General features: G+C 53.2%; 1 protein-coding gene across 4 annotated transcripts in view; it reads right to left on the bottom strand.

Moving 5' to 3' along the window:
• Window positions 1-18,533, bottom strand: part of SIRPA (signal regulatory protein alpha) — a 43,051-nt gene extending 24,518 nt beyond the window's left edge. The window contains exons 1-2 of one of the 4 annotated variants that reach the window (XM_032604229.1): window positions 18,198-18,533; window positions 17,264-17,351 (exon numbers count right to left, since the gene is read on the bottom strand). In XM_032604229.1, the coding sequence (XP_032460120.1) occupies window positions 17,264-17,342 (79 nt within the window). In that variant the 5' untranslated portion in view covers window positions 17,343-17,351; window positions 18,198-18,533. Of the gene's footprint in view, window positions 1-17,263; window positions 17,352-17,823; window positions 17,847-18,197 lie in introns of those variants that run through there. The other 3 variants (XM_032604232.1, XM_032604233.1, XM_032604230.1) reach the window with 3 other exon arrangements.
• Window positions 18,534-21,366: the final 2,833 nt, after the last annotated feature.

Here is a 21,366-nt window from a genome sequence, read left to right as displayed (position 1 = left end):
GCAGTTGGGGCTCGTCCGGGCCGTGGACTTGTGAAGTACAAGGACTTGGGTGTGAGTCCCGGCTCAAGGCTTATTGCTGTGTGACCTTGGCTATCACTCAGGCGACCGTGAAGATCCCATAGGGAGGCCTGTGAGTATGCTCGATAACTGCACACTTGCTATTGCTTGATACCTTTAGTTTGGGCAGGTCCCTTTACTGCCCTCTGAGCCTCAGTCTCCTTATCTGTCAGTTACTATGGGCCCGTCTCCATGGATCTCTAGTAGGAACAAACAACATGCCTAGGCCAGGACAGTGTCAAAAAGAAGGGTCTGGTCTTTGGAGCCATCTGAACTGGTTTGAGACCTGGCTCACTTTTTATTCACCCATGACCTGATTATGCATTGCTTTAGTATCAGTTTCCTCGTCTACAAGATGGGTAGACCACCCCCAGGCCTCTGCGTGTTCCGAAAAGAAAATGAGATCACACGCAGAAGTCACTTAGCACCAAGCTGGGCGCAGGGGAAGCTACTGCCATCACACAATGAATAAATGAGGAGGGTCAGCTGCTCAAACTTCACTCCCACCAGATCTCGCTGATGCTCCTTCAGGCCAGGCCCAGGCTGGGTGCCGGGACACACAGGGGCTGGACCCAGGTCGGGCCTCCAGGGCTCCCAGGCTGGACAGCTGGAAGGGGTCCTAGAGGCTGGCGGTGGGGAGGGACCCGAGCCCCATATTGGAGAGGACTGGGGCACATGAGCAGGGACTCCCAGTAGAGGAGGCTGGGAGGGAGGGGGACACAGGAGGAAGATGGACAGGCCTGGTGAGGATGCTGTGAGAGGTGCTGTAGAGGCTTGGAGGGAGGTGCAGCCAGGGCCTTGATTCTGAACAAGGTGCGGCGTGGGCAGAAAGGACAGATCATGAAGACCTTGGAGAAACACACACATACACACACACACAGAGACAGAGAGAGAACCACAGAGACGGGCAGAGGGAGGGGCAGACAGACAGAGATGGAGTGAGAGACTGAGAAGGAGGCGGGGGGAAGAGAGAATAAGACAGACACGGAGTGGCAGCAGCCTGGCAGAGGTGCAGATGGGCCAACTGGCCTCTGCCTGGTTGCTCCACTGGCCCTTGATGTGACCCTGTCCTGTCCCGACCGAGGCCGCCTTGCCTTGTACATTGGACAGGGTTGCAGCTGATGCCCCGAGCAGCCCCTCACCTCTGGCTGAGCTGGAGAGAGACCTTGTGTATTTACCCAGCCACAGACTCCTTCACTGCAGGTAAGCCCAGGGCCTCGGGACAGGCCTCTCATCCCCTTCCTGTGGTCCCAGCCCTGACTCCCATGCCAGGGATTGCCCGTTTCTCATGGCCAGTGAGTGGAAATGCAGAGTGGCAGCCTGAGGACAGCCTGACCCTCATGGTGCAGGGAAGAAACCACTGTCTGCAGAGGACAGGGGCTTGGGGTGGAACTGTTGACCAGGTGTGTGAGAGGCACACGGAGGAGGCCCACAGGGGCAGGCAGGGACCTCGAGAGATCCCAGGCAGCATCAACAGCTGCCAAGAGCATCCAGCCAGGACCACTCCCGAAGGGCTGCATTCCACATTGGAGACTGGACTAGAAATGCCACTGGCAGGAAGCACGGGCGCTGGGGCCAGCAGGCTTGGGTGAGAGCACGGTCCACCCTCAGCCAGTTCAGCCCCCGCCCTCCCTGGGCCTCCACTCTGTCACCCACAAAGTGGGGTACTGGCACCCACACCCCCAAGACAGTCATGAGGACACAGTTGGACATAAGTGCCTGCAGCACAGGTGCTGGTTAAACTTTAGTTTCTGTTCCCGTTATTATCACAGATACATTATTATAGACTTGATTTTCTCTGGATTGTCATGTTCCCCCCAAGCAGGATGAAGGATCCACAAGGAAGTGTTTCCAGTCCCCTACCTAGAACACTGCCTGGAACACACCGGGCCCTTGATAAATACACGTTGAATGAACGCATTAATGAAGGAAGGAGGGATTTCACTTGCTCCTGGGCAAATCCTCTCCCTGAGGCTCTTTCTTCATCTGTTAAAGGGGCTGTCACAGGCAGGTCTGGGAGACGGCGAGCCTGGAGCCCGGGACTGTGCCTGGCCCATAGACACGCAATCAATGGTGGTTATTATTATCCTTATCAATACCACCGCACAGGGCTGTGAGTCAGCAGCTGGCGAGGGAGGCGGGAGCAGAAGAGGAGGTGCGGAGCCAGGCCTGCGGCTGGGGCAGGGCTATTCTTGTGCAGCCGGAGGCCTGCAGTCACAGCCAGGAGGCCACAATAAAATCTGGAGTTGTGTGGGGCTGCCCCCCCCGCCCCGCCTTTTTTAGCTCCTCTCGAGCTCTCTCTACCAACTGCAGCCAGATTTAGGAGGCTTAATTAATTAGCTAGTGTTTATAAAGCGTTTGAAGAATTTTAAAAGTGCGACAGAAGTGCCAAATATTATTTTAATCTGCTTGTGTGTGTGTGTTTCCAGCAGAGTCTTTCCCTCACTTGCTCGCTTTTCTTTTTCTCGGCAGGTTCTGTTCTGGGAATCGGCCTTGTTAAAAATCACTCCCGCGGTTCTGGGCCTGGGGTCATCACGCTGGCAGAGAAAGCGATGGTTTAGCGGCCTGAACTGTCTCTGGGAGAGGAGGGCAGCTGGGCATCGTCACGTGATGCTGGTGGGAGTGGAGAGTGGCACATCCTTTTGGGAAAGCGGTGTGGCAGGAGGTACCACAGGTGTGAAACCTGTTCTCCAGCCCTTGCTGGGCTGTTCCATGAGGACATGACCCCGAATATGGAGTGGGGTTCCCATGTAATGATCTTGAAAAAGTTGGGAAAAAACCCAAGTGGCCAATGACAGAGGAAGGTTAAGTGAACAGTAGCCTGTCCACTAGATGGAATTACAGGCAGCCATAAAAAACCATCACTGTGAAACTGTAGCAGTCTGGAAATTTTTGCATGGCATAATTTTAAATGATACTGTGGTTAGCAAATAAAATCTGTTTATTGCAAAGCATTTAGAGAAAACAAAAAAGTATAAAAGGAAAATAATAAGCTCATAGAATACCATCAAAGATAACTGTGATCAACGTTTTGATGTTGTTAAAATATGAGTGAATAAATATGTAAAATCATACTCAGGTTACTAAGGATATGTGCAAACATTTTGCTTCATTCATTCAGGTGTTGTTATAAAAATAAAAAATTGGAAATATTCTAATTTCCAAGAAAAGGAGGCTGCTGATCCCCTGATGATGAACTCACGTGATGACCAAGCCTACATGTAAGGATTATAATTATGGACACAGAAATAGACTACAAGATCAGAGTCAGTTCCTGAGTGATGTTTTCAGTGTGATCCCAAACTTCTAGTTTTGAAAAAAATGTATATCTGATATTAAAGATTAGTAGTAATTAACTGTGAGTAGTAGACTTCCAAGGGATTTTGCTTTTACGTCTTCTGTTTGTGTTACTTGTGCAATAAAAAAGCAGGAAAACTGCTTTCAGTATGATCATGACATTGTAAACTAAAACTACGTATAGATAAACAACTGCAAGGTATAAACAACTACAAAGCTATAAAACACAACTCTCTTTGGATCATGAATCTAATGGGTTTTTCCTTTTTTTCCTTCTATTTTGGGTATTTTCAGATTTTCTAAACTGGATGCCTATTAAAGAATATTTACAGTATCCCATTTGGTAATAAGAAAATACAGTGCTTGGCGCAGAACAGATGCTCAATAAACATCTGCAGACTGACTGATCTAATCGTCTAGAGAAAAGGCCTAGAATGATAAACATCACGATATTGAGGTAAGTTACGACTGGGAAATGGGACCAGCGTGGACCAGGGTGGACATGGGGATAGGCCTATTTTCTATTTTATAGCAAATAATATATTGAAGTCTCTCTCTCTTTTTTGTAGTGAACATTTGTTGCTTTTGGAAGAATATTAAGTAATGAAATAAAACACGTAAGTTATCTAATGGAAGAAGTCAGCACAGTGGGTGGAACTGCCCCGTGTACTTGTTGTACGAGGAACTCTGTCCACAGGATGCAGGGAGCTCACAGCGTGGCTGGACAGTGATGAATTACCAGGATCTGCTGTGAGCCAGGCCCTCAGCTCAGGGCTGCAGAACGGCTGTGTCCTGGCCTCATGGGGCTTGCACACGAGCAGACAAGATAGACTTTAAAGAAACAACCCTAATGCTACATTTGGACTGAGCCTCAACCCTTTAGACAGGGACTCCTGCTGGCACCTCTGACCCCATCTCCTGCCCCCTCCCCATGACCTGCTTCCCCCCACCGCACCCACTTTGTCCTCCACGAATAGGCCAAGGAGGGTGCGAGAGATGAAATAAGATGGGGACTGAAACCTGACCATTGGACTTGGAAAAATATTTGATTTTTTTTTTATACAACGATCACGTGTAGTTTTTGAGATTAAGAAAAGATGAAAACAATTTCATCAGAAGTGAAAAAATAAGCATGGATGCTTTTCTAATGGAACAAACAAATCAACTTAGAACTGAAACTTGCCGGGAGGGAAACAGGGCCACTGTGATCTCTGGGTGTGATCCCTCCTGCTTCATAAAGATGCAGAGGCAAAGCTGAAACGCACATTTCCCAAGAGCCAGCCTTCCCCTGATGGGTGCTCACTGCCACTTGCATGGGAGCCTGCCTGCTCCTGGAAGCAGTGGGTCACCAGGGCAGGGGTCTTGGGGACAGGCTGGAGGTTACCCCTCAGATTTCCACAAACTCAAGGACCCCGGGGCTTGGGAGGCTATGGCTGGAGGTCTGGCAGTGCCCAGGGCTCGGCATCCCAAGATGGCATCCACCGCGGCCCCCACAGCCGGGACAGCTCAGCATCCCCCTTTCCTGACCTCGATCGTTTTCGGCCATCCTCAGGGGGCTGCTGGTTTATCCCCCCAACACAGCAGCACCTCATCAGGTGCTGCCTTTGGTATCTTTGGTGTCTGAGTACGAGAGTGTGTAGTGCAGGAGCGTGGATGGGAGTATGCACACAGGAGTGAAAGAGGGCAGATGCAGGAGTGGGTACACGAGTGCACAAGTGCGCCAAGAACAAGTGTTCACACACATGTGCATGGGTGGGCATGTGCACAAGACGCTCGTGTGAGCAGGAACGTGCTCTGGTGCAGCTCAGAAGTGTGTCAGAAGAGGACCAGGGACCGGGGCAGGAGCGGGGCGTGAACTGTGCCCAGGAGAGTATCTGAATGTGGGTGTGAACCTGTTGGTGGCATGAGAGGGTCTGTCTGCACCTAAGGTGTGAACAGACAGATATCGGGGAGGGGTGTGAGCATGTGGGTGCATAGAGTATGTGTGTGGGCAGGGGAGGATAGGAGCGGGACGTGCGCACAAGTGTGTGTGTGTGTGTGTGTGCGTGCAGGGAGGGCACGTGTGCGATGGAAATGCTGTATACATGAGTGTGAATGTGAGGGTGTGTGTGCTTTAAGTGCTGGGGAGCAGGGGCCCAGCGTGTGTGGAGACCACTGTCTGTGTACACCGTGTGTCCATGCACCCAAGTGTGTGAGTGTACCCAGTGGTGAACACGCCTGGCACATACAGGGTGGTGAGAGAGGAAGCAGGGCAGGGGAGATGCTTCCCTCAAATCTCGCTCCTGGTGGGAAAGTGATGCGTGGCCCCTGGCACAGGGTCCTGCCCTTGACCAGAGACTCAAACCTTTCCTGAGCACCTACTGACTGGGTGCTAGCCGTAGGGCACAGTGGTAAAGAAGCCAGCCTGGAAATGCCCTGCTGAAGCTCATGACCCTGGGTGGGGCAGACGGTCCCCAGGATGCGTTCAGGAGGGGGCTGCATGGGTGATGGCTGTGTAGACTCTGCAGTTCCCATCTGGGGAGCTTGGGGCTCTGATTCAGCTAGGCACTGATTTTCCTCTGGAGTCAGAATGATTCATTCATGCCCTTTCAAACCTCACTCTATTGCTAGGCCCTGTCCTAGATGTCACAGGACACAGAGCCAAGTAAGATGGATCCCCACCATCGTGGGGCAGAGTCCCGGACACAGGCAGTGATCATGTGCAGGGTGATGGGTGAGCAAGAAGAGGCTTGGGGATAGGGTATTGGAAGAGGGGTGAGATCTGAGAAGACTTCCTGGAGGTTGTGGTCCCTGAGCTGCATCCTGAAAGCTGACAGAGGCTGGGGAGAAGGGAAGGCATTCAAGAAGGTGGAACTTTTCTTCCTCTGCACAAAGGTGAGGAGGAGAGAAAAGGGCTTGGCACAATTCAAGGACCAGGGCACAGTCTTTGGGACATGCTCAATGGCTGTGAGCAAGCTGGGGAAGGGCTAGCTAGGGACTGGGCTAACCTAGCACCTGAAAGGATGGCTTCAGTTACCATCTGAACAGCAGGTCATCACTGGGAGCGGTCTACTGGTACCCATTGGGCGGAGATGCCCCAGGTTCTGCGGTGGAAACTAGCACCTGCCTTGGAACCAGCACAAAAGAGGATACACATGGCCTTGTGAATAAAGTGGGGGAGGGCCCAGTGGGCCCAGGGTACTTTCTCCTTCACCCCCACTCCAGGCAACTCAGAGAACTGGGTACTGTCCATACCCTTGCAGCGAAAGGGCAGACCCTGGTAGCCCCTTCCATGCAGCAGGTAAACTCCTAAGGTGCCAGGACAGTCCATAGCTTGGGCTCTGGAGCCAGAAGACCTTTACATTTCAGCCCTAGTGGAGTGACTTGGTAGAGTCACTTTTCTTTAAGCCTCCACTTTCTCACCTGTAAACAATGGGGTACCATCGTCTCTCTCCCCAAGGCCAAATGTTCAGTGGTTGGAAGAGCTGGCCTGAGATCTGTACGTTTCCTTGACTCCCATCTTTCTCCTGACCCACAGCCAGCTATTAGCAGAGCTTGCTGGCTCACCTTCCAAGATCTGGCCAGACTCTGACCTCTCCCTACCACCTCTACTGCACCACTGTCCCTCACCTAGATCGTTATCTCAGCTTCCAAACCGGCTTCCCTGCTCCACCTCACCTCTGTGTAACATGTATCCTCCCCTGTAGCCAGAGGAGCCTCTAAAACCTAAGGTAACATCATTCCTTTGTGCAAAACCCTCCTGCACCCTTCACTGTACTCAGAGTGAGACCCAGGATCCTTGCGGTGGCCCCCAGGGTCCTGCAGTCTTGCTCTCAACCATGCCAGATTCTCTACTCACCTCAGGGCCTTTGCACTTGCCATTCTCTCTGCCTGGCACTCTCATCCCATAGATATCTGCATGTTGGGTGCCTCACCTCCTTCTGGCCTAAGAGGCCTTCCTTGGCATGGTATATAAAACACTACCCCCCTTGACGTCCCTTGCTCTGCTTTATTTTTCTACAACACATATCACCCTGTATCTACAATACATATCACCTGACATATTACAAGCATTTGTCAATTTCATTAGCATCTATCTCCCTACCCTAGATTCACTTATAAGCCCTTTGAGAGGGATTTAGTTTTGTTCCCTGCAGTTTCCTTCAGGTTTATACCAGTGCCTGGCATTTGTTGAATGCATATTCTGGTTTGGATTCTAACTCTGCCACTCATGAGACCGCAGGAAGTGTCTTAACCCCTTTGGACTTCTGGTTTCTCATCTGTAGAATGAGAATGATGACGATGATAATAATAATAATAACACTAGGGCTCTTCTAGGATGAAACAGGCTAATGTGTGTAAAGAGCTCAGTGCTGCTCCTGGCACAGAGGAAGCACTCGCGCAGGGCAGTGTCACCATGCAGTGGATATTTAAGGATGAAGAGGATGACAGAGGATCCCAGCCTTAAGCCTGAGAAGCTAAGGATTCTCTCTGAGGCAGAACTAGCTCTGCCCCAATGTCTGCACAAGACCACTTGGAGCTGGACCTGTGGGCAGGCTATATGCGCTGTTTGTGGGAGGCCGGGGGGGTGGGCAGGGAGGGTCAGAGCCCTGGTGAGCATTTGCTAGGTTTAGACGGGATCTGGAGGCAACGAAGAAATGCTCGCAGCGCAGCCCTCTTTGCAAAGCAGCAGGGAAAGAACTATGGATACGTGTGTGCTGTAAGCACCCTTCATATTTGCCAGGCCTGGTGGGGCCCAGGTGAGGCTGGGAGAGCATGCAGGGGCACTAACACCCACCATCCACGTCCTTGACAACCTAAGGACCTCCTTCCCACCTCCCCATTTTGCAGAGGGAGAAACTGAAGACCGGAAGTGAGGCTTGGAGAGGCTGAGAACCCAGGCGGTGCCCTTCCAACCTCCAGGCCCAGCTGTTACTCTAGGACAGGCCCTGGTGCTGCCCGGCCATGGCGTCATGGGTACAACGTGTGGATGAGGTCACATAACAGGGAGCCCTCATTTATTTAACTGTCATGACGGCCTAGTGAAGCAAGTGCTGTCGTCACCAGCCCCTTCCTACAGGTAAGGAAGCTGAGACCCTGAGAGGCAGGACTCAAAACACTGAGGTCAGTCACGTGCGACCTCTTCCCCCTGTGACTGGGTCCCCTCTGGCTCAGGATTCTGGATTCTCAGGCTACCAAGGACGTACACACATTTTCCCAGCTGAGATAAAGGCCCCCTTAAAAGGAACGCACATTTATTAAACCATGCTGCCCACAGCAGACAGTCTCTGGACAAGATTTTTCCCCAAGCTGACACTATCCGCTGATGCCTTTTACAGTGCTTTTTGTAGTTCACAAAAGCACCTTCCACAGCTCTTAATTCCCTTAACCCTCAACAGTCCCTGTGCAGGAGGAAAGAGTGGTAGCATTTCCGTTTTACAGATGAGGAAACTGAGGCTCAGAGCAGGGCAAGACACCTGCTCCAGAGCACACAGCCAAGAAGTAGCACATGCTGGATTCACTCAGGAATGTGCCCCAAAGTGGGTACCTCTCCACTGCCTCCCCTGCTAGAGAGGGGGTCTGGGGTACCATCAAGATGAAGGGTGAGAGAGGCATCCTGGCTGGAGCATCTGAGCTGGAAGGGACCAGCAGGAGAGCAGCTAAGCTGAGCCTCCACTTCACAGAAGGGGAAACTGAGGCCCAGAGGGGCAGTGTACTGAGTTCCAAGTCCTGGCTGGTAAGTGATGGAGCAGGACCTCCACCTGCTCTGTAGAGCTCCAACCATAAAATGGTGATCACACAGAGAGAACAGGAATAGTAATGATGGTTAATGAGCATTGAGCACGGGTATTATCAGGAGCACGACAGGCTTCACCAGCCTCCGCAGGGACCCAGCAACACAGGCTGTCATCACCCCCACTTCACAGAGGGCAAGACTGAGGCTCAGAGAGGTACAGCCACTTGGCCGAGGTCACAGGGCTGCGGAGCAGTCTGACTCCACCCACAACTTCACCCACTGCACCACACAGCCTTGTGCAATGAAGGACCCACTGGGTGAGGCTGGCACCGAGTCAGGCCCTCCAAACCAAATCAAGGCCAAAAGGGCGTAGCACGAACTGTGTCACGTTTCACGGTTTACCTGCTCGTTCACCAGGGTGTATACACTGGGGCAAGCTGTTCTATATAGCCAGAGTTTAAGTACCAATTCCAGGGTTTCTGGGCCCCTACCTCCATCCCAGCTGGCACTGATATCTTGTGCTTCCTGATATTTTAGGGATCCCTATTTCAGCACGATAGGCAGGGGTTTGCAGTGTGGTCATGGCCCCCGTTACAGAGGTAGGACTGTGTAGTGGTTAGAGCACAGGTTTGCTTTCCAGCCAGGGTTACTGCCTGTGGGACCTCATGGCTCTGAGCTCCCTTTTTAAAATGAGTGTCTTTCTTCATTCAACCAATATGTATTAATTTGCCTACTGTTACCAGGCCCTGTGTAAGGTCCCAGGAGGCCCAGCAGTGAATAAGACATAGTTCCTACTCTCATGTAGCTTATAGTCTAGTGGGAGAGACAGGGCTGAAATAATTAAACAAATATAGAAACGGTTAGGAGTGCAAACGAATTTGGTGCCACGATAGAGAATAACAAGCAGAACCACTTTTAGAATGGGGCAGTTGTAAAAGGCATCTCCGAGGAGGTGAGATTGCAACTGTAACCTGAAGAATGCAAAGACCAAGGAAGGTGTTCCAATAGGCGAGAACAGCAAGTGCAAAAGCCCTGGGGTAGGAAAGCAGCTGGTGCACATGAAGGCCAGAAAGAAGACTGCTGTGGCTGAAGCCCATGGAGGAAGGCAAGTGTGGTACTGGTTGGGGCTGGAGAGACGGATGTGGTCCAGAAAATGCCATGTCTCATGGATCATTGTAAGGAGTTTGATTTTATTCTAAGGGCAGAGTGGGAACCACTGAAAAGTTTGGAGAAGGACGAAGAGGATTTGATTCACTCCAGCTGCTATGGGTAAAGAAACTGGAGGGGGTAAGAGTGAAAACAGGAAAGCAGTGATGAGGATGCTACAGTGTTTAGTGGTCTGAGCGCAAATCCTACCTCTGCACTTATAAGCTGTGTGACCTTAGGCAAGTCACTTCACCTCTCTGAATCTCTCTTTATTCATATGTCCAATGGTATAATAATAGTTCCCATCTTATAGAACTGTGTGGTGAGAATTAAATGAGATGATGTACAGAGTAGTGACCATACCACATGACCTCACATGTTCAATGTCAAGTGCTCAGTGAACCAGATCCTACTTGGTCTGGCCCTGACCTCTCCTAACTCCCCTACTGCCTATCTCCCTTAAGTCCAGACTCACTGGCTATTCCTGGAACACAGTTAACCCATCCCAGCCTCAGGGCCTTTGCACTTGCTTCTCCTTCTGTGTGGCCTGCTCTTCCCCTGATATTCTCATGGTTGCTCCCTCAGTTTTATGCAGGCCTCTGCTCCTCAGAGAGGCCCTCCCTCTCTCCCCACTCAACCTTCTATTCCCTCGACCTGCTTTAGTTCTCTTCACGGCACTTGTCTCCACCTGACATAATGTTTACCTGGGTCTGTTTTTCCTTCCTCACTAGTGTCAGTGCCATGAGAGCAGGTATTTTTGTCTGTTTGCAGTTGTATCCCTAGCACCTAGAGCCACCTCTGGCACACAGATGCTCAAAAATATTTGTTGAATGAATATTTGTAATTAAAATGACCATAATAAGGACAGAAAAATGGCTGAGTAAACCAAGCCTTGGATCCAGCTTTATTTAACTCTCACTGGTTATGTGGCCTTGGGAGGAGTCCAGCTCAGCTTTGGGGACTCTCAGTTTCCTTATCCATAAAATAGGGATGAAGGATTCTATGCTTTCTGGCTCACTGTAAGGATTAGACAATGGCACACATCCAAGCATTGATGGATGAAATGATGCCTGATGTCTACCATTTGCTTTACAATCCTCCCTCCTGCCCCCACCCCCAGAAAAATGAGGGGCAGGTGAAACATGAATGGCCGATGACTGTTGAAGCTGGGGTTCCTCACACCATTCCTCATCTCGCAAATGTTTGAAATTTTCCAAAATAGAAAGATAAGGAAGAGGCAGCACAGATTCACAGCTCAGCTAGTCCCTAGCACACCACGCACTACTTTTTTCCAGCATGGGCCGCCACTTCTGGAGGACAATGTGGGCTCTGAAGGATGAGGGCACTAGAACCCACCGTGGCATCGTCACCCACACGCTCCGGCTCCGGGCCCCTAGCCTAAAGGCTCATCCCTCACTCCTGGCTTCCAATCTCCCCCTGATCTGGGCACCTGATCTCCCTCAGCTCCTGGCTTACTCTGCAGCCATCTCACACTCTGCGCCCCCAGTCGGACGTGCCAGGAAATCTCACAGACACAAAGAACCAATTCTGTATAATGGCCAGCTTCCACCTCAGCTGTTCTGCATCTCTCTGGACTGAGGGCCTGGCAGGACACCTGGCAGGGAAAATCCACCTTGTGGAGGGCTCCATCAAAAGACCTGTCCCAGGAACGCCCAAGTTAACAGAAAAGCAGTTTCAGTTGTGAAAACAGATGATTCCTTCTTCAGTATGGGACAGAAACACATCTTGGGAACACCCGCCGCCTCTGCCTCCCAGAAGGATACACTGATTGACAGAAATATGCGAGGAGTGCCAAGAGGGCAGGACGCCAGTACCCCAGGGCCTCGGTGTTTCTACCTGTCAGGATGAGGTGATGCCTAGTGAGTGTACATCATGGGTGCTATGGTCATCCTGACTCTGCCACTTACTGTGTGGCCTTGAGCAAGTTGGTCTGTTTCTCTGAGCCTAGTTTCCTCACTGGTCAGATGGATTTGATTACAACCATGCACATCACCCAGGGTAACTGTGAGTCCCACTGGGATCATACATGCCCAGTGCTGAGCCCAGTAAGTGGCCAGAAACAATGTTTCCCATTATTATTACTTTGGTATTTTCCAGGGAATTTGGGATCCTGTCAGATTTCTAGCTTTAACGATGGAAACTTCCAGCACAGCTCAGTTTTAAAGAGCCTTGGCTTGGATGACAGGGGGCTTGGCATGCCACCCAGGCCTTGCCAGGGACCTGCTGTGTGAGCCTGGCCGGTCCCTTCCTCCCTCAGGGCTGCAGTTTTCTCATTTGCACAAAGAGGTGCTGACTGATGGCTCTCTCAGGCCCCCTCCTGCTTTCCTGATCTAGGAATCGGCAATTCCAGCCCTGTGGATCCGGACAGAGACACCTAGAGGCAGGCTGTGCCCATGGCGGTGCCCATGGCGGCCGCTCAGTCCCAGTAACTATTCCATCACACCAGCTGGTCGGTCTCTGCGCAACTTGTCCTCCCCAACCGCACAAAAGCCACAGGGAAAAGTGTCAATCTCGTGTTCGCTCTCAACAGCTTTTGTTGTTCTGTGAGCACCTACTGTGTGCAAGGAGCTGTGCTGGGTGCTTTCCAACACCAGTCCCACTCCCATAGATGAGAATACCCAACAGAACGAAACAATGACGATTACAACACTGGTTGAACGTAACGTGCAGTAAACTGGTACTGAGCACTTACTACCTGCCAGGCATGGCTTCAAGTGTTATACATGGGTTGGCTGACTTAGTGTCTGAAATACAGTTGTTGATGTCAACTCCATTTTACAGGTGAGGAAACCGAAACACAGAGCTCAATAAATTGTCCAAGTAGGGTATGCTGTGTCTGTACGTGGAGAGGCTACAATGCAGAACCACTATGTGAACCAGAGTTAAACATGCACTCATATGTGATAAAGCAAGGGGAAAGTGATGAGTAGCTTTAGATAAATCCTGGGGTGAATGTTCAGAGGAGGAAGAGATCCCACGGAACATGAGGCAGCACAAATGGAAGGCTGAGTAGGATTCCGACATATGAAGATAGGGACGTACAGGGAAGGGCATCTCTGGTGGCAGGAACAGCATAAGTGAAGGCACAGAGATGAGAAAGTTCAGCTGAGGGTGTGGATTTGTACAAAGGCATTTACCAAACTGGGTTAGGCTGCGTGTTAATGGGCATTAAACAAACCCAATGCTTCTTGTTCATATGTCTAGGAAACCCTGGAGTAAACAAGGCCTGGCTGGGGCTTCTACAACTGCAGGCCTTCTCAGGGTCTCTTAGATGCCAATGCACTTGAGCTGCCAGGAAAGCTTTGGCTGCAGGGAGGAAGCCTGGTCGTTTAGAAGCATCTCAACAGGTCAGCTCTTTGGAAAGCATGTAGCTGAGGAATAGGGCCTGTCAGGGAGGGAGCCCAGGCCTTGTTGTAGGTTTTTTTTTTTAAAAAAAGAAAACTTGGACCCACTCAACAGTTTTGAGCAGGGGAGTGACATGATTAGAATTGTGTTGACAGACCAGAAATCTGAGCACATTCAAAAGAGGCGGAGCGGGGGGCACCTTCCATCAGTCCAGGACTACAAATAAGAAAATAATCTGTCGCACGGAGCCATTGGAAGCAGCAAGCGAGCGTGTGTGGGATCTGTACAACAGTTTTAGACTGCCTTCCTCTCACACACCCCCTCTCCATCTGTCGCAAAGGGCACCAGGAAGATGCAGGGAGGAAGATTCCAGCTCTGGGGCCTCCAGAGCTCGGCTGTCCAGATCGGGGGCTCTGACGGGAGCCACACTGCTCCCAGAGCTGTCGTTTATGAGGACCAAGGGGCTGCCAGTGCTTGCATCCTCTGGGCGCTTTCAGAGAAATGACCATGGCTCAGTTAACAACTTCTGCCCCAGAAGGAACCCTTCCACAAACCTCTGTCTGAGCTGGGTGGGGGCCCCTCTGGTTCTCTTCAGCTTGGACTAAGTAACCCTGATTAAGTCATTGAATTTCTTCCCTCAAAGGCTGCCTAGCCATGAGGCCAGGATTCAAAATCCAGGCTCCCTACCACTTACTGCTTGGAAAAGTTACTTCCCCAGTTCTGGACTTTATTTTCCTCATCTGCAAAATGGGGATAACAGCCAACTCATGCTTTGCTTCGCTGATTGATGGGATTACACAGATGAGGCGCTCAGCACACAGCCTGGAACACAGGTAACATTCAAGGAACATTGGTTCTCCTCCCTTCTCTCAACACACGGTTCCCATCAGGACTTCATACGTGCTGGATGACAGCAAGTAAAGGAATGAATCACACCACGAGTCTCCACGGGGTTGGTAAAGGAATAATTAATGGCAAGAAAGTACCCAGAGAACACCAAGGCCTTGAAGGACCTTCCACAGACTGATCTTTGGGGCCAAGCACTCCGCCCCCCTTTCTCTCCTTGTGAAAGAGGAAGTGAGATGAACTTCACCACTTAGGAAAGTACAGAGGAGTCACCAGCACGCTACCCTCTTCCGACAGGTGAGAGGTTCAGCAGAGGGCCAGCTGTCCCCCAAAGCCTGACCCCCATTTTGGCCTGGCCTTCTCCAAGTCAGAGCGAGGAGTGAATGGGGGTTTATCTGAAGTCTGTTCAGCAGGGGTCCCAGAGGTCACCAGACCTAGGTGGGGCCAAAGTGAGGAGCCTGCAGGCTCAGTGTCAGGCACCGATGCTGTGCTGCAGAATCCGGCCGCCCAGCTGCCCCCACCCCGGCCCCTTGCCCTTCTGCCAGCCTCACAATCTCCCTCCGTGAAGCTGTTTGAGGAAACAGGCCTCACGTTGGCTCCAAGAACACAGGTTGGTGACTTCACCAGCCTCTTTTCAGAATTTCCCTTTGGCAGCATTTGTGCTGAGAGCAATCTTTAGAGACTTCTTTCCCTGTCTCCCCCAACCAAGATAATTCACATGACCAGCCCCCTCCAAACGGTGATCATGTGAAGCCATAGCAATCATGTGACACTTCCCAGGCTGACAGTTCTGCCAGAGACACTAGTAGTCATTCAATCCAAAGCTGTCTTCCTAAGCCTGACATTTGAGTTTCTCAAACAAATCCATGTTCTTAGAAAATTGGACAACTGCCTCCTTCTACCTACCTGCCTTTCTGTCCTGCCTCTCTTCTGCTTTGTCATAAAGTCCATGCCTGGAGCCCTGAGAGAAGGGTCTGAAGACCCATCCTTCAGCCAAACCAGGTGAATTCCATGCCACGGGCGAGGGTGACCAGGACCCCGTAGAACCGAGTGAAGGATGCTGGGATGCTTGAGCTCTGGCGGTGGCACCCCCTCCCCACCACCCTCAACCAAGAAGTTTATTCTTACCTCCTAAGATTTATTTATTTCAAAGTTAATCTTTGCCCGTCTGCTGCTCCCACGTTTTCAGGCTATTGATGCTGAATGGATTGGAACAGAAGTTTTATGGCCTAAACTTTACCATTTTATAGATTGTTTTTATAGGCAACAGGGGGAGAATTTCCTCCCGAGAAGGGTGTTGGTGTTCCCAGGTAGCCCTGGGAAAGGCAGCTGCCCACTTATTAATCAGCATCACCCCTCATTTGCCAGGGATGGAACCACAGGGTCCTGGTTAGAGAAGGGTCTGGAATAGACATTTAGAAATTAACTTGGACCCAGTTCCCTGCTTCAGGAAAATTAAGCACTTGAGAGAGACCCTCGTGCACTTCCAGGCCAGGAAGGATGGCAGGGCAGGGCCTTGGACTTTTGCTGGGTGTAAATGGCCGGCTCAGGCAGGAAGGAGTAGATCAGAGATGCCACCGGCTCACCAGAGAGCCATGAAATCTATCAGGACTTCCTCTTGTCCAGCGAGGACCCAACTGTAATTGAAAGACTGGGAGAGGAGAGGTGGGGGGATGCCTGCGTGGGTTCCGGGGATCAGGGGAAACTGTGGGCCAGAGAGAAGCTGCTGTCCACCCCCACCACTCCCTCCACCCACTGTTTGCTAGTTCTCTGTTTCTCACAGCTATCAGATGGTTACCAGTCTCTAGGCAAATGCAGGAGGGGGGAGGTGCATACTGAGCTCATCTTTACCTCCTTCCTCAGGGGAGGGGAGGTGCAGAGACCCCTCTGCTGACAACACAGCTTCAAGGAGCCAAAAAAACAAGATCCCCATTCTCTCTCCAACAACTCCTTTAACGCAGTTTCTCCACCTCCCACCCCCTCCCAGGATACTCAGGGTGCTGCAAAACCCCTTTAAGAAGCAGGGCTCCTGAATGGTGACCTCACCCCTTGGCGAACACACGGTAGACTTCTGAGCCCGCCTGCTGGATACAGCCAGGTGTTTGATGTAGGCCAACAAAAAGACACACTCAGAGCCACAGGTAACAGCCCCACAGAGCACCTGAGCTGCGGGGAGTTGCCTGGAAGCCTGGGGAAGGGAGGAGGAAGGAGGAGGGGCCGGAGAGCAGCAGGGAGCAAGACCATCCAGCGAGAGGCTTTGGCAACCACGGGGACAATCCGCCGTTTCCACATCAGGATCTGTGGATTGCAGCAGCTCACCCCAGGGTTACCCTGGCCTCCCGTCCTCTCTCTCCCCCATACTAACACTGTTTTACTCTGCGCACAAGAGGGATAGCTCACTCTTCCCTAATTGCAACATTGCTTCTGTTCCATCCCGTCAGTACTGGAAGGACCTCTGCCCCTTCTCTTAGACCCTGAAGTCAAACATGTGGGAAACATAAGAGCTTCTAGAGAAGCCGGGGGCGCCTTGCTCTGAAAGCTTCTGACAGCCTGCCTCCGCCAACAGATTGGGCAGGGGCTGGTGAACCAACTCATCTGGGTCTGTCCTGGTGCCCAGCATAGTGCCGCACAGTCAGAGTCGAGAGAGACTGTGTTCCATCCTTGGCTGTGTGACCTTGGGCAAGTCGTTGTCCCTCTCTGGGCCTCAGTTTCCGCATCTGTAACCCTGGTTACGGGCACCTCTCCCCCATACTGCTCGACATTAGCCGAGTGGCGGTCTGAGAGGCCTGAACCCGCAATCTGGGGACGGCAGCGGTGGGGGGTGGGGGTGCTTACCTGACCAGGCGCTGGACGCAGCGAGCAGCAGGCAGAGCAGCGGCCTGAGGCGGCCGGGGGCCGGGCGGGAGGGCTCCATGGGCCGCGGCTGCGGAGCGAGGAGGGAGAGCGGCCGTGAGTGCGCGCTCGGGCGGGCGCGGACTGGAGCGGGGAAATGACTAAGGCTCCCCCCTCTCCTCTCCTCGCGGCCGGGTCCCCCCCCCGCCACCTCCCCGGTACGGGCGCCTGGAGCGGCTTAGGAGCCGCCGTCAGCGCCGCGATTTTCGGAGAACCCCCCGCCCCCCGCAGAGATCGAGAGGCGGAGAGGGGGAGAGACCCCAAGCACGCGAGAAACGAAGCCAGGGACGGCCCGAAAGAAGCGGCAGGAGAGGGAAACAGACCCAAGGGAGCCAGGCAGAGAGCCAGAGACACAGAGAGGCGAGAGAGGGGGAGAGAGCGAGCGAGCGAGCGAGCTCGGAGTGAGCAAGGCGGCGCGCAGATCGAGACAGCGCGGGAGAGGGAGGACCGACGCGAGGGCAGGGCGAGGGGCATCGGGCCCGGCCGCCCCCGCCGCTGCCCACCTGCCCCGCCCGGGCTCCTTGCGGCGCCGTGGCTCGCCTCCTCTGGCCCACAGTCCCGGCCACGGCCCCCGCCCTTCTTCCCCTCCCCCTCCTCCCGCCGGCCGCGCGGGAAGCTGCGGGGCTCCAGCCCGGCCGGCACCTCAGCCGAACGCCCGCCGGCTGCGCGCCCCGGGAGGGAGGGCGGCGCGCGCGGCCCCGGCACCCCCGCACACCGGCCCGGGCCCAGGCTGCGGCCCCCGCCGGGGGCGCCCCTCTCGGCTCAGGACTGGACGAGCCCGGGCTCCGACAATATGCCAGTTAAGAAGCCCGCGCGGCGGCCCCGGGCCCCGCACCGCCTCCCCCTCACCCCCTCCCTCGGCCAGCCGGGCTCGGACCTGCGCCGCCGGGCCGGCGAGGGCTGCGAGACGGTGGAAGAGCCGCCGGGGCTGCCCACAGCCCGGGCCCCTCGCTCCACTTTGCGCAAACTTGTTTTTCTAAGGTCAGCGCCGCGAGCCGGTTACATCGTCCTCTTAAGGTGGACTGGGGAAGTTGCGGCCGGCCTCCCCTCGCCTCCGGACTCCGGCCGCGGGAGGCTGGAGGCGGCGAAGGAGCGGGGGAGTGAATGAAGGGGGAGCCTGCCTTTCGCCCCTCCCCAGTGGCCCTGCTGCTGTGCCCCAAAGCCGAAGGCCCCTCTCGGGGTGGGTGAGGGCCAGAGGGGCCCCGATTCTTTCAGAGCTGGGCCGAGGTGAAGGAAAAGCAGGAAGTAAGTGAAGGTAGGGGGAAGGGGGGAGGAAGGAGAGAGTGATGGTACAAAAATAGCGTGTGTGTAGGAAGGACTTCAGTACCGCCTGGAAAAGCTCGCGGGGAGGAGAGGGAGTAGAAGAGGGGCTGTGGCCAGGAAACCCGAAGGGAAGGGTCCGGGCCTCCCTGGGCAAGTGGGCTCTTTTAGCGAGGTTCCTCTCTGTCAAGGACGGCTGATTCAGGGGTGCGGAAGGCCCAGGCAGGGGTGCGGGGCCAGGGGGAACTTGAAGGCCTGGGCTTCAGGAAGATGGCCGGTGGTGAGGAAGATGAGGGGATGGGAGGAGAGCAGGGGCCAGAGGCCTGGAGACAGGACAGAGCCTGCTGGTGAGAAAAAAGCAACCATCCTCCCTTTCTCAATCTCTCTCTCTGTTTCTCCCCTTCTTTGAGGGAAAGCTGTGTACCCAATAGCAGCCAGGCCAGAGATAGCAGGTGGGAATCCTCTGGTCACCTGGCCAAAGAAGGCTCCAGACTGTGGGAGGGAAGGGAGACCAAGACCCTCTGCTAATTGTAAATAACAATAGCCGTTTGGCTTCAAAAAGCCATTAGGAAGATATGAAGCAAGGTGGGAGAAAGGCCAGTTCTATAAACTGTGTGGGGATTGAGGCTCAGCGAGGGAGGGGACTTGTCCAGGGCCACACAGCAAGGCCTGGGTAGAAACCAGATTTGAATTTCTGATTCCCAGGCTAAAGATCTTTGTACCGTGACAGCCCCCACTTCTCCCCCGCCTCCCCGGACCCTACCCCAGCCTCCCTGTCGAGTGCCTGGTCCTGGTATGATGCTAAGACAAGGAGGCAGGCAGGGTGCTGCCTAGGTTCAAATCCTGCCAGCCACCTCTTGTGAGCTGTGAAGACTTGAGAAAATACCTTGTCATTTTTGTGGCTCAGTTTCCTCATCTAAAATGAGGCCAACAGGAGTAGCAACCTAAAAAGACTGGTGTGAGGTTTAGATAAATTAATATTTATACAACACTTTAAAAAGTGCCTGGCATGTACCAAGTGCCACATAGCATTTGATAAATAAGTCAAGCATTTGACAGCAGTCCTTGGGAACCCACAGGGACCTGGGCAGTATTTGAAGTGCAAGGGGATTTTCTTTTCTTTGGGTGGGGGAGTACAGCAGTGACCCACGCCATGTCCCTGTCTACAAGGAATTTACATTCTAGTGGGGAGACAGGTAGACAAGCAGAAATAATTAATGAACAACAGAAGGTCAAGCTTACACAGTGAGAAGGGTGCACTCATTTAGATAAGGGTAAGGCCTCGCGAGAAGCTGGGAGCTGAATCACAAAGAGGGGCAGCAAGGTGAGGATTTGGGGATTTGTTCCAGGAAGAGGGACCAGCACATATAAAGGCCCAGGGGCCAGCTTGGCTGGAGGGGAACGAGTGAAGGATGGGGGAGAGTGGTCCAGCTGGGTGGCCTTGCAGGCCTTGGTAAAGTGCCTGCATTTATTCTGCAGGAAAGAAATCGTTGGCGGGTGTTAAGCATGGTCTGACTTATGTGTTTAAAAGGCCACTCTGGCTATAAGTGGAGAGTGGGCTGGAGGGCAGGGAGTGTGGAATCAGGACACCAGTGAGGAGTTTTTCTGGGATCTTCCTAGTATCTGAGGTGAGGGTAGGGAGTCTCTAGCTGTTCAAGGCCACGTGTGACTGAGACCACGAAGGTGACCAGTGGGGCTTCTGGGAAAATCCATCCCCCAAATCCATCTGGGTGGAAGTGGGGGCCGGGGCCGCTACTGAAGGTCAGAGATGAGGCAGCCTCTGGTTTGGGCTTCCAGAAGGCTCTGCTGTTCACCACACACACACACACACACACACACACACACGCTGTTCACTACACACACACACACACACACACACACACACACACACACACACACACACACACACACCTGCCCAGGATTAGGAAACTGCGGATTAGGGAAGGATAATAGTGGAACCAGCTGCTATTTATATGTAGCACCTTAGACCAGGGCGCCCAGCAGGACTTCCCAACACCCTCACCTCCGCCCCAGGTGGGGGCCCTGGCCTTGTTCTCCTGACCCAGCATCCACATAAAAGTCACCCGTGGCTGACTGTCAGGGCTGGGAGGTCATTGAGACCAATGGGCAGCTGAATATACTGAGGTGGGGGGACAATTTGCCTGAGGTCACACAGATTATGGCCGATAATTGAGGTGAATCAGCCCCCTTCATAGCAGGCATCTTGGGCTGCCCCAGATTAAAATAAAACTGCCTTCGCACCTATCTCATTCATTCACACGCTTATCCATGTTTATTGAGCGTCTGCTGTGTGCCAGGCACTGGGCTGGGCACTGGGGATGCAGCAGTTAGGAAAAACAGACAAAAACCCCACCCCAAGGAACTGACGTTCTGGTGGGGCAAGCAAGTCAGTCTCTAAAATAGCTAGTCTGTGGGATGGGGATAGGCTGCAGGGTAAATAAAGCAGGGAAGGGGCCCAGGGCTAATGAGAGAGGAGGGCGTCAGGTGAGGCCTCAGACGAGGTGATATTTGGGCAAAGACCTGGAAAATGTGAGCTGGAGCCAGAGGTGACTCCATCCAGGCATCGGTCCTCAACTCTCTCACTCCCTGGAGTAATACGTCAGCACATCCCCGGGCTGGACCTTCCCTCCACATCCAGAACCAAAGCACCCCTCACCCCTCCCTGCTACCACCTGGGTCTGAGCCTCCATCATCTCCCACCTGGGCTCCTTCTTCCCACCCTTGTCTGTTCTCCACTCAGCAGCCAGAGGTCAGCCCACGTCCCT

This window comes from Phocoena sinus, chromosome 15, assembly GCF_008692025.1.
Source record: "Phocoena sinus isolate mPhoSin1 chromosome 15, mPhoSin1.pri, whole genome shotgun sequence".
In the NCBI taxonomy this organism is placed as follows: domain Eukaryota; kingdom Metazoa; phylum Chordata; class Mammalia; order Artiodactyla; family Phocoenidae; genus Phocoena; species Phocoena sinus.
The sequence above is the reverse complement of the archived record's forward strand: the minus strand, read 5'-3'. Positions and strand labels throughout refer to the sequence as shown.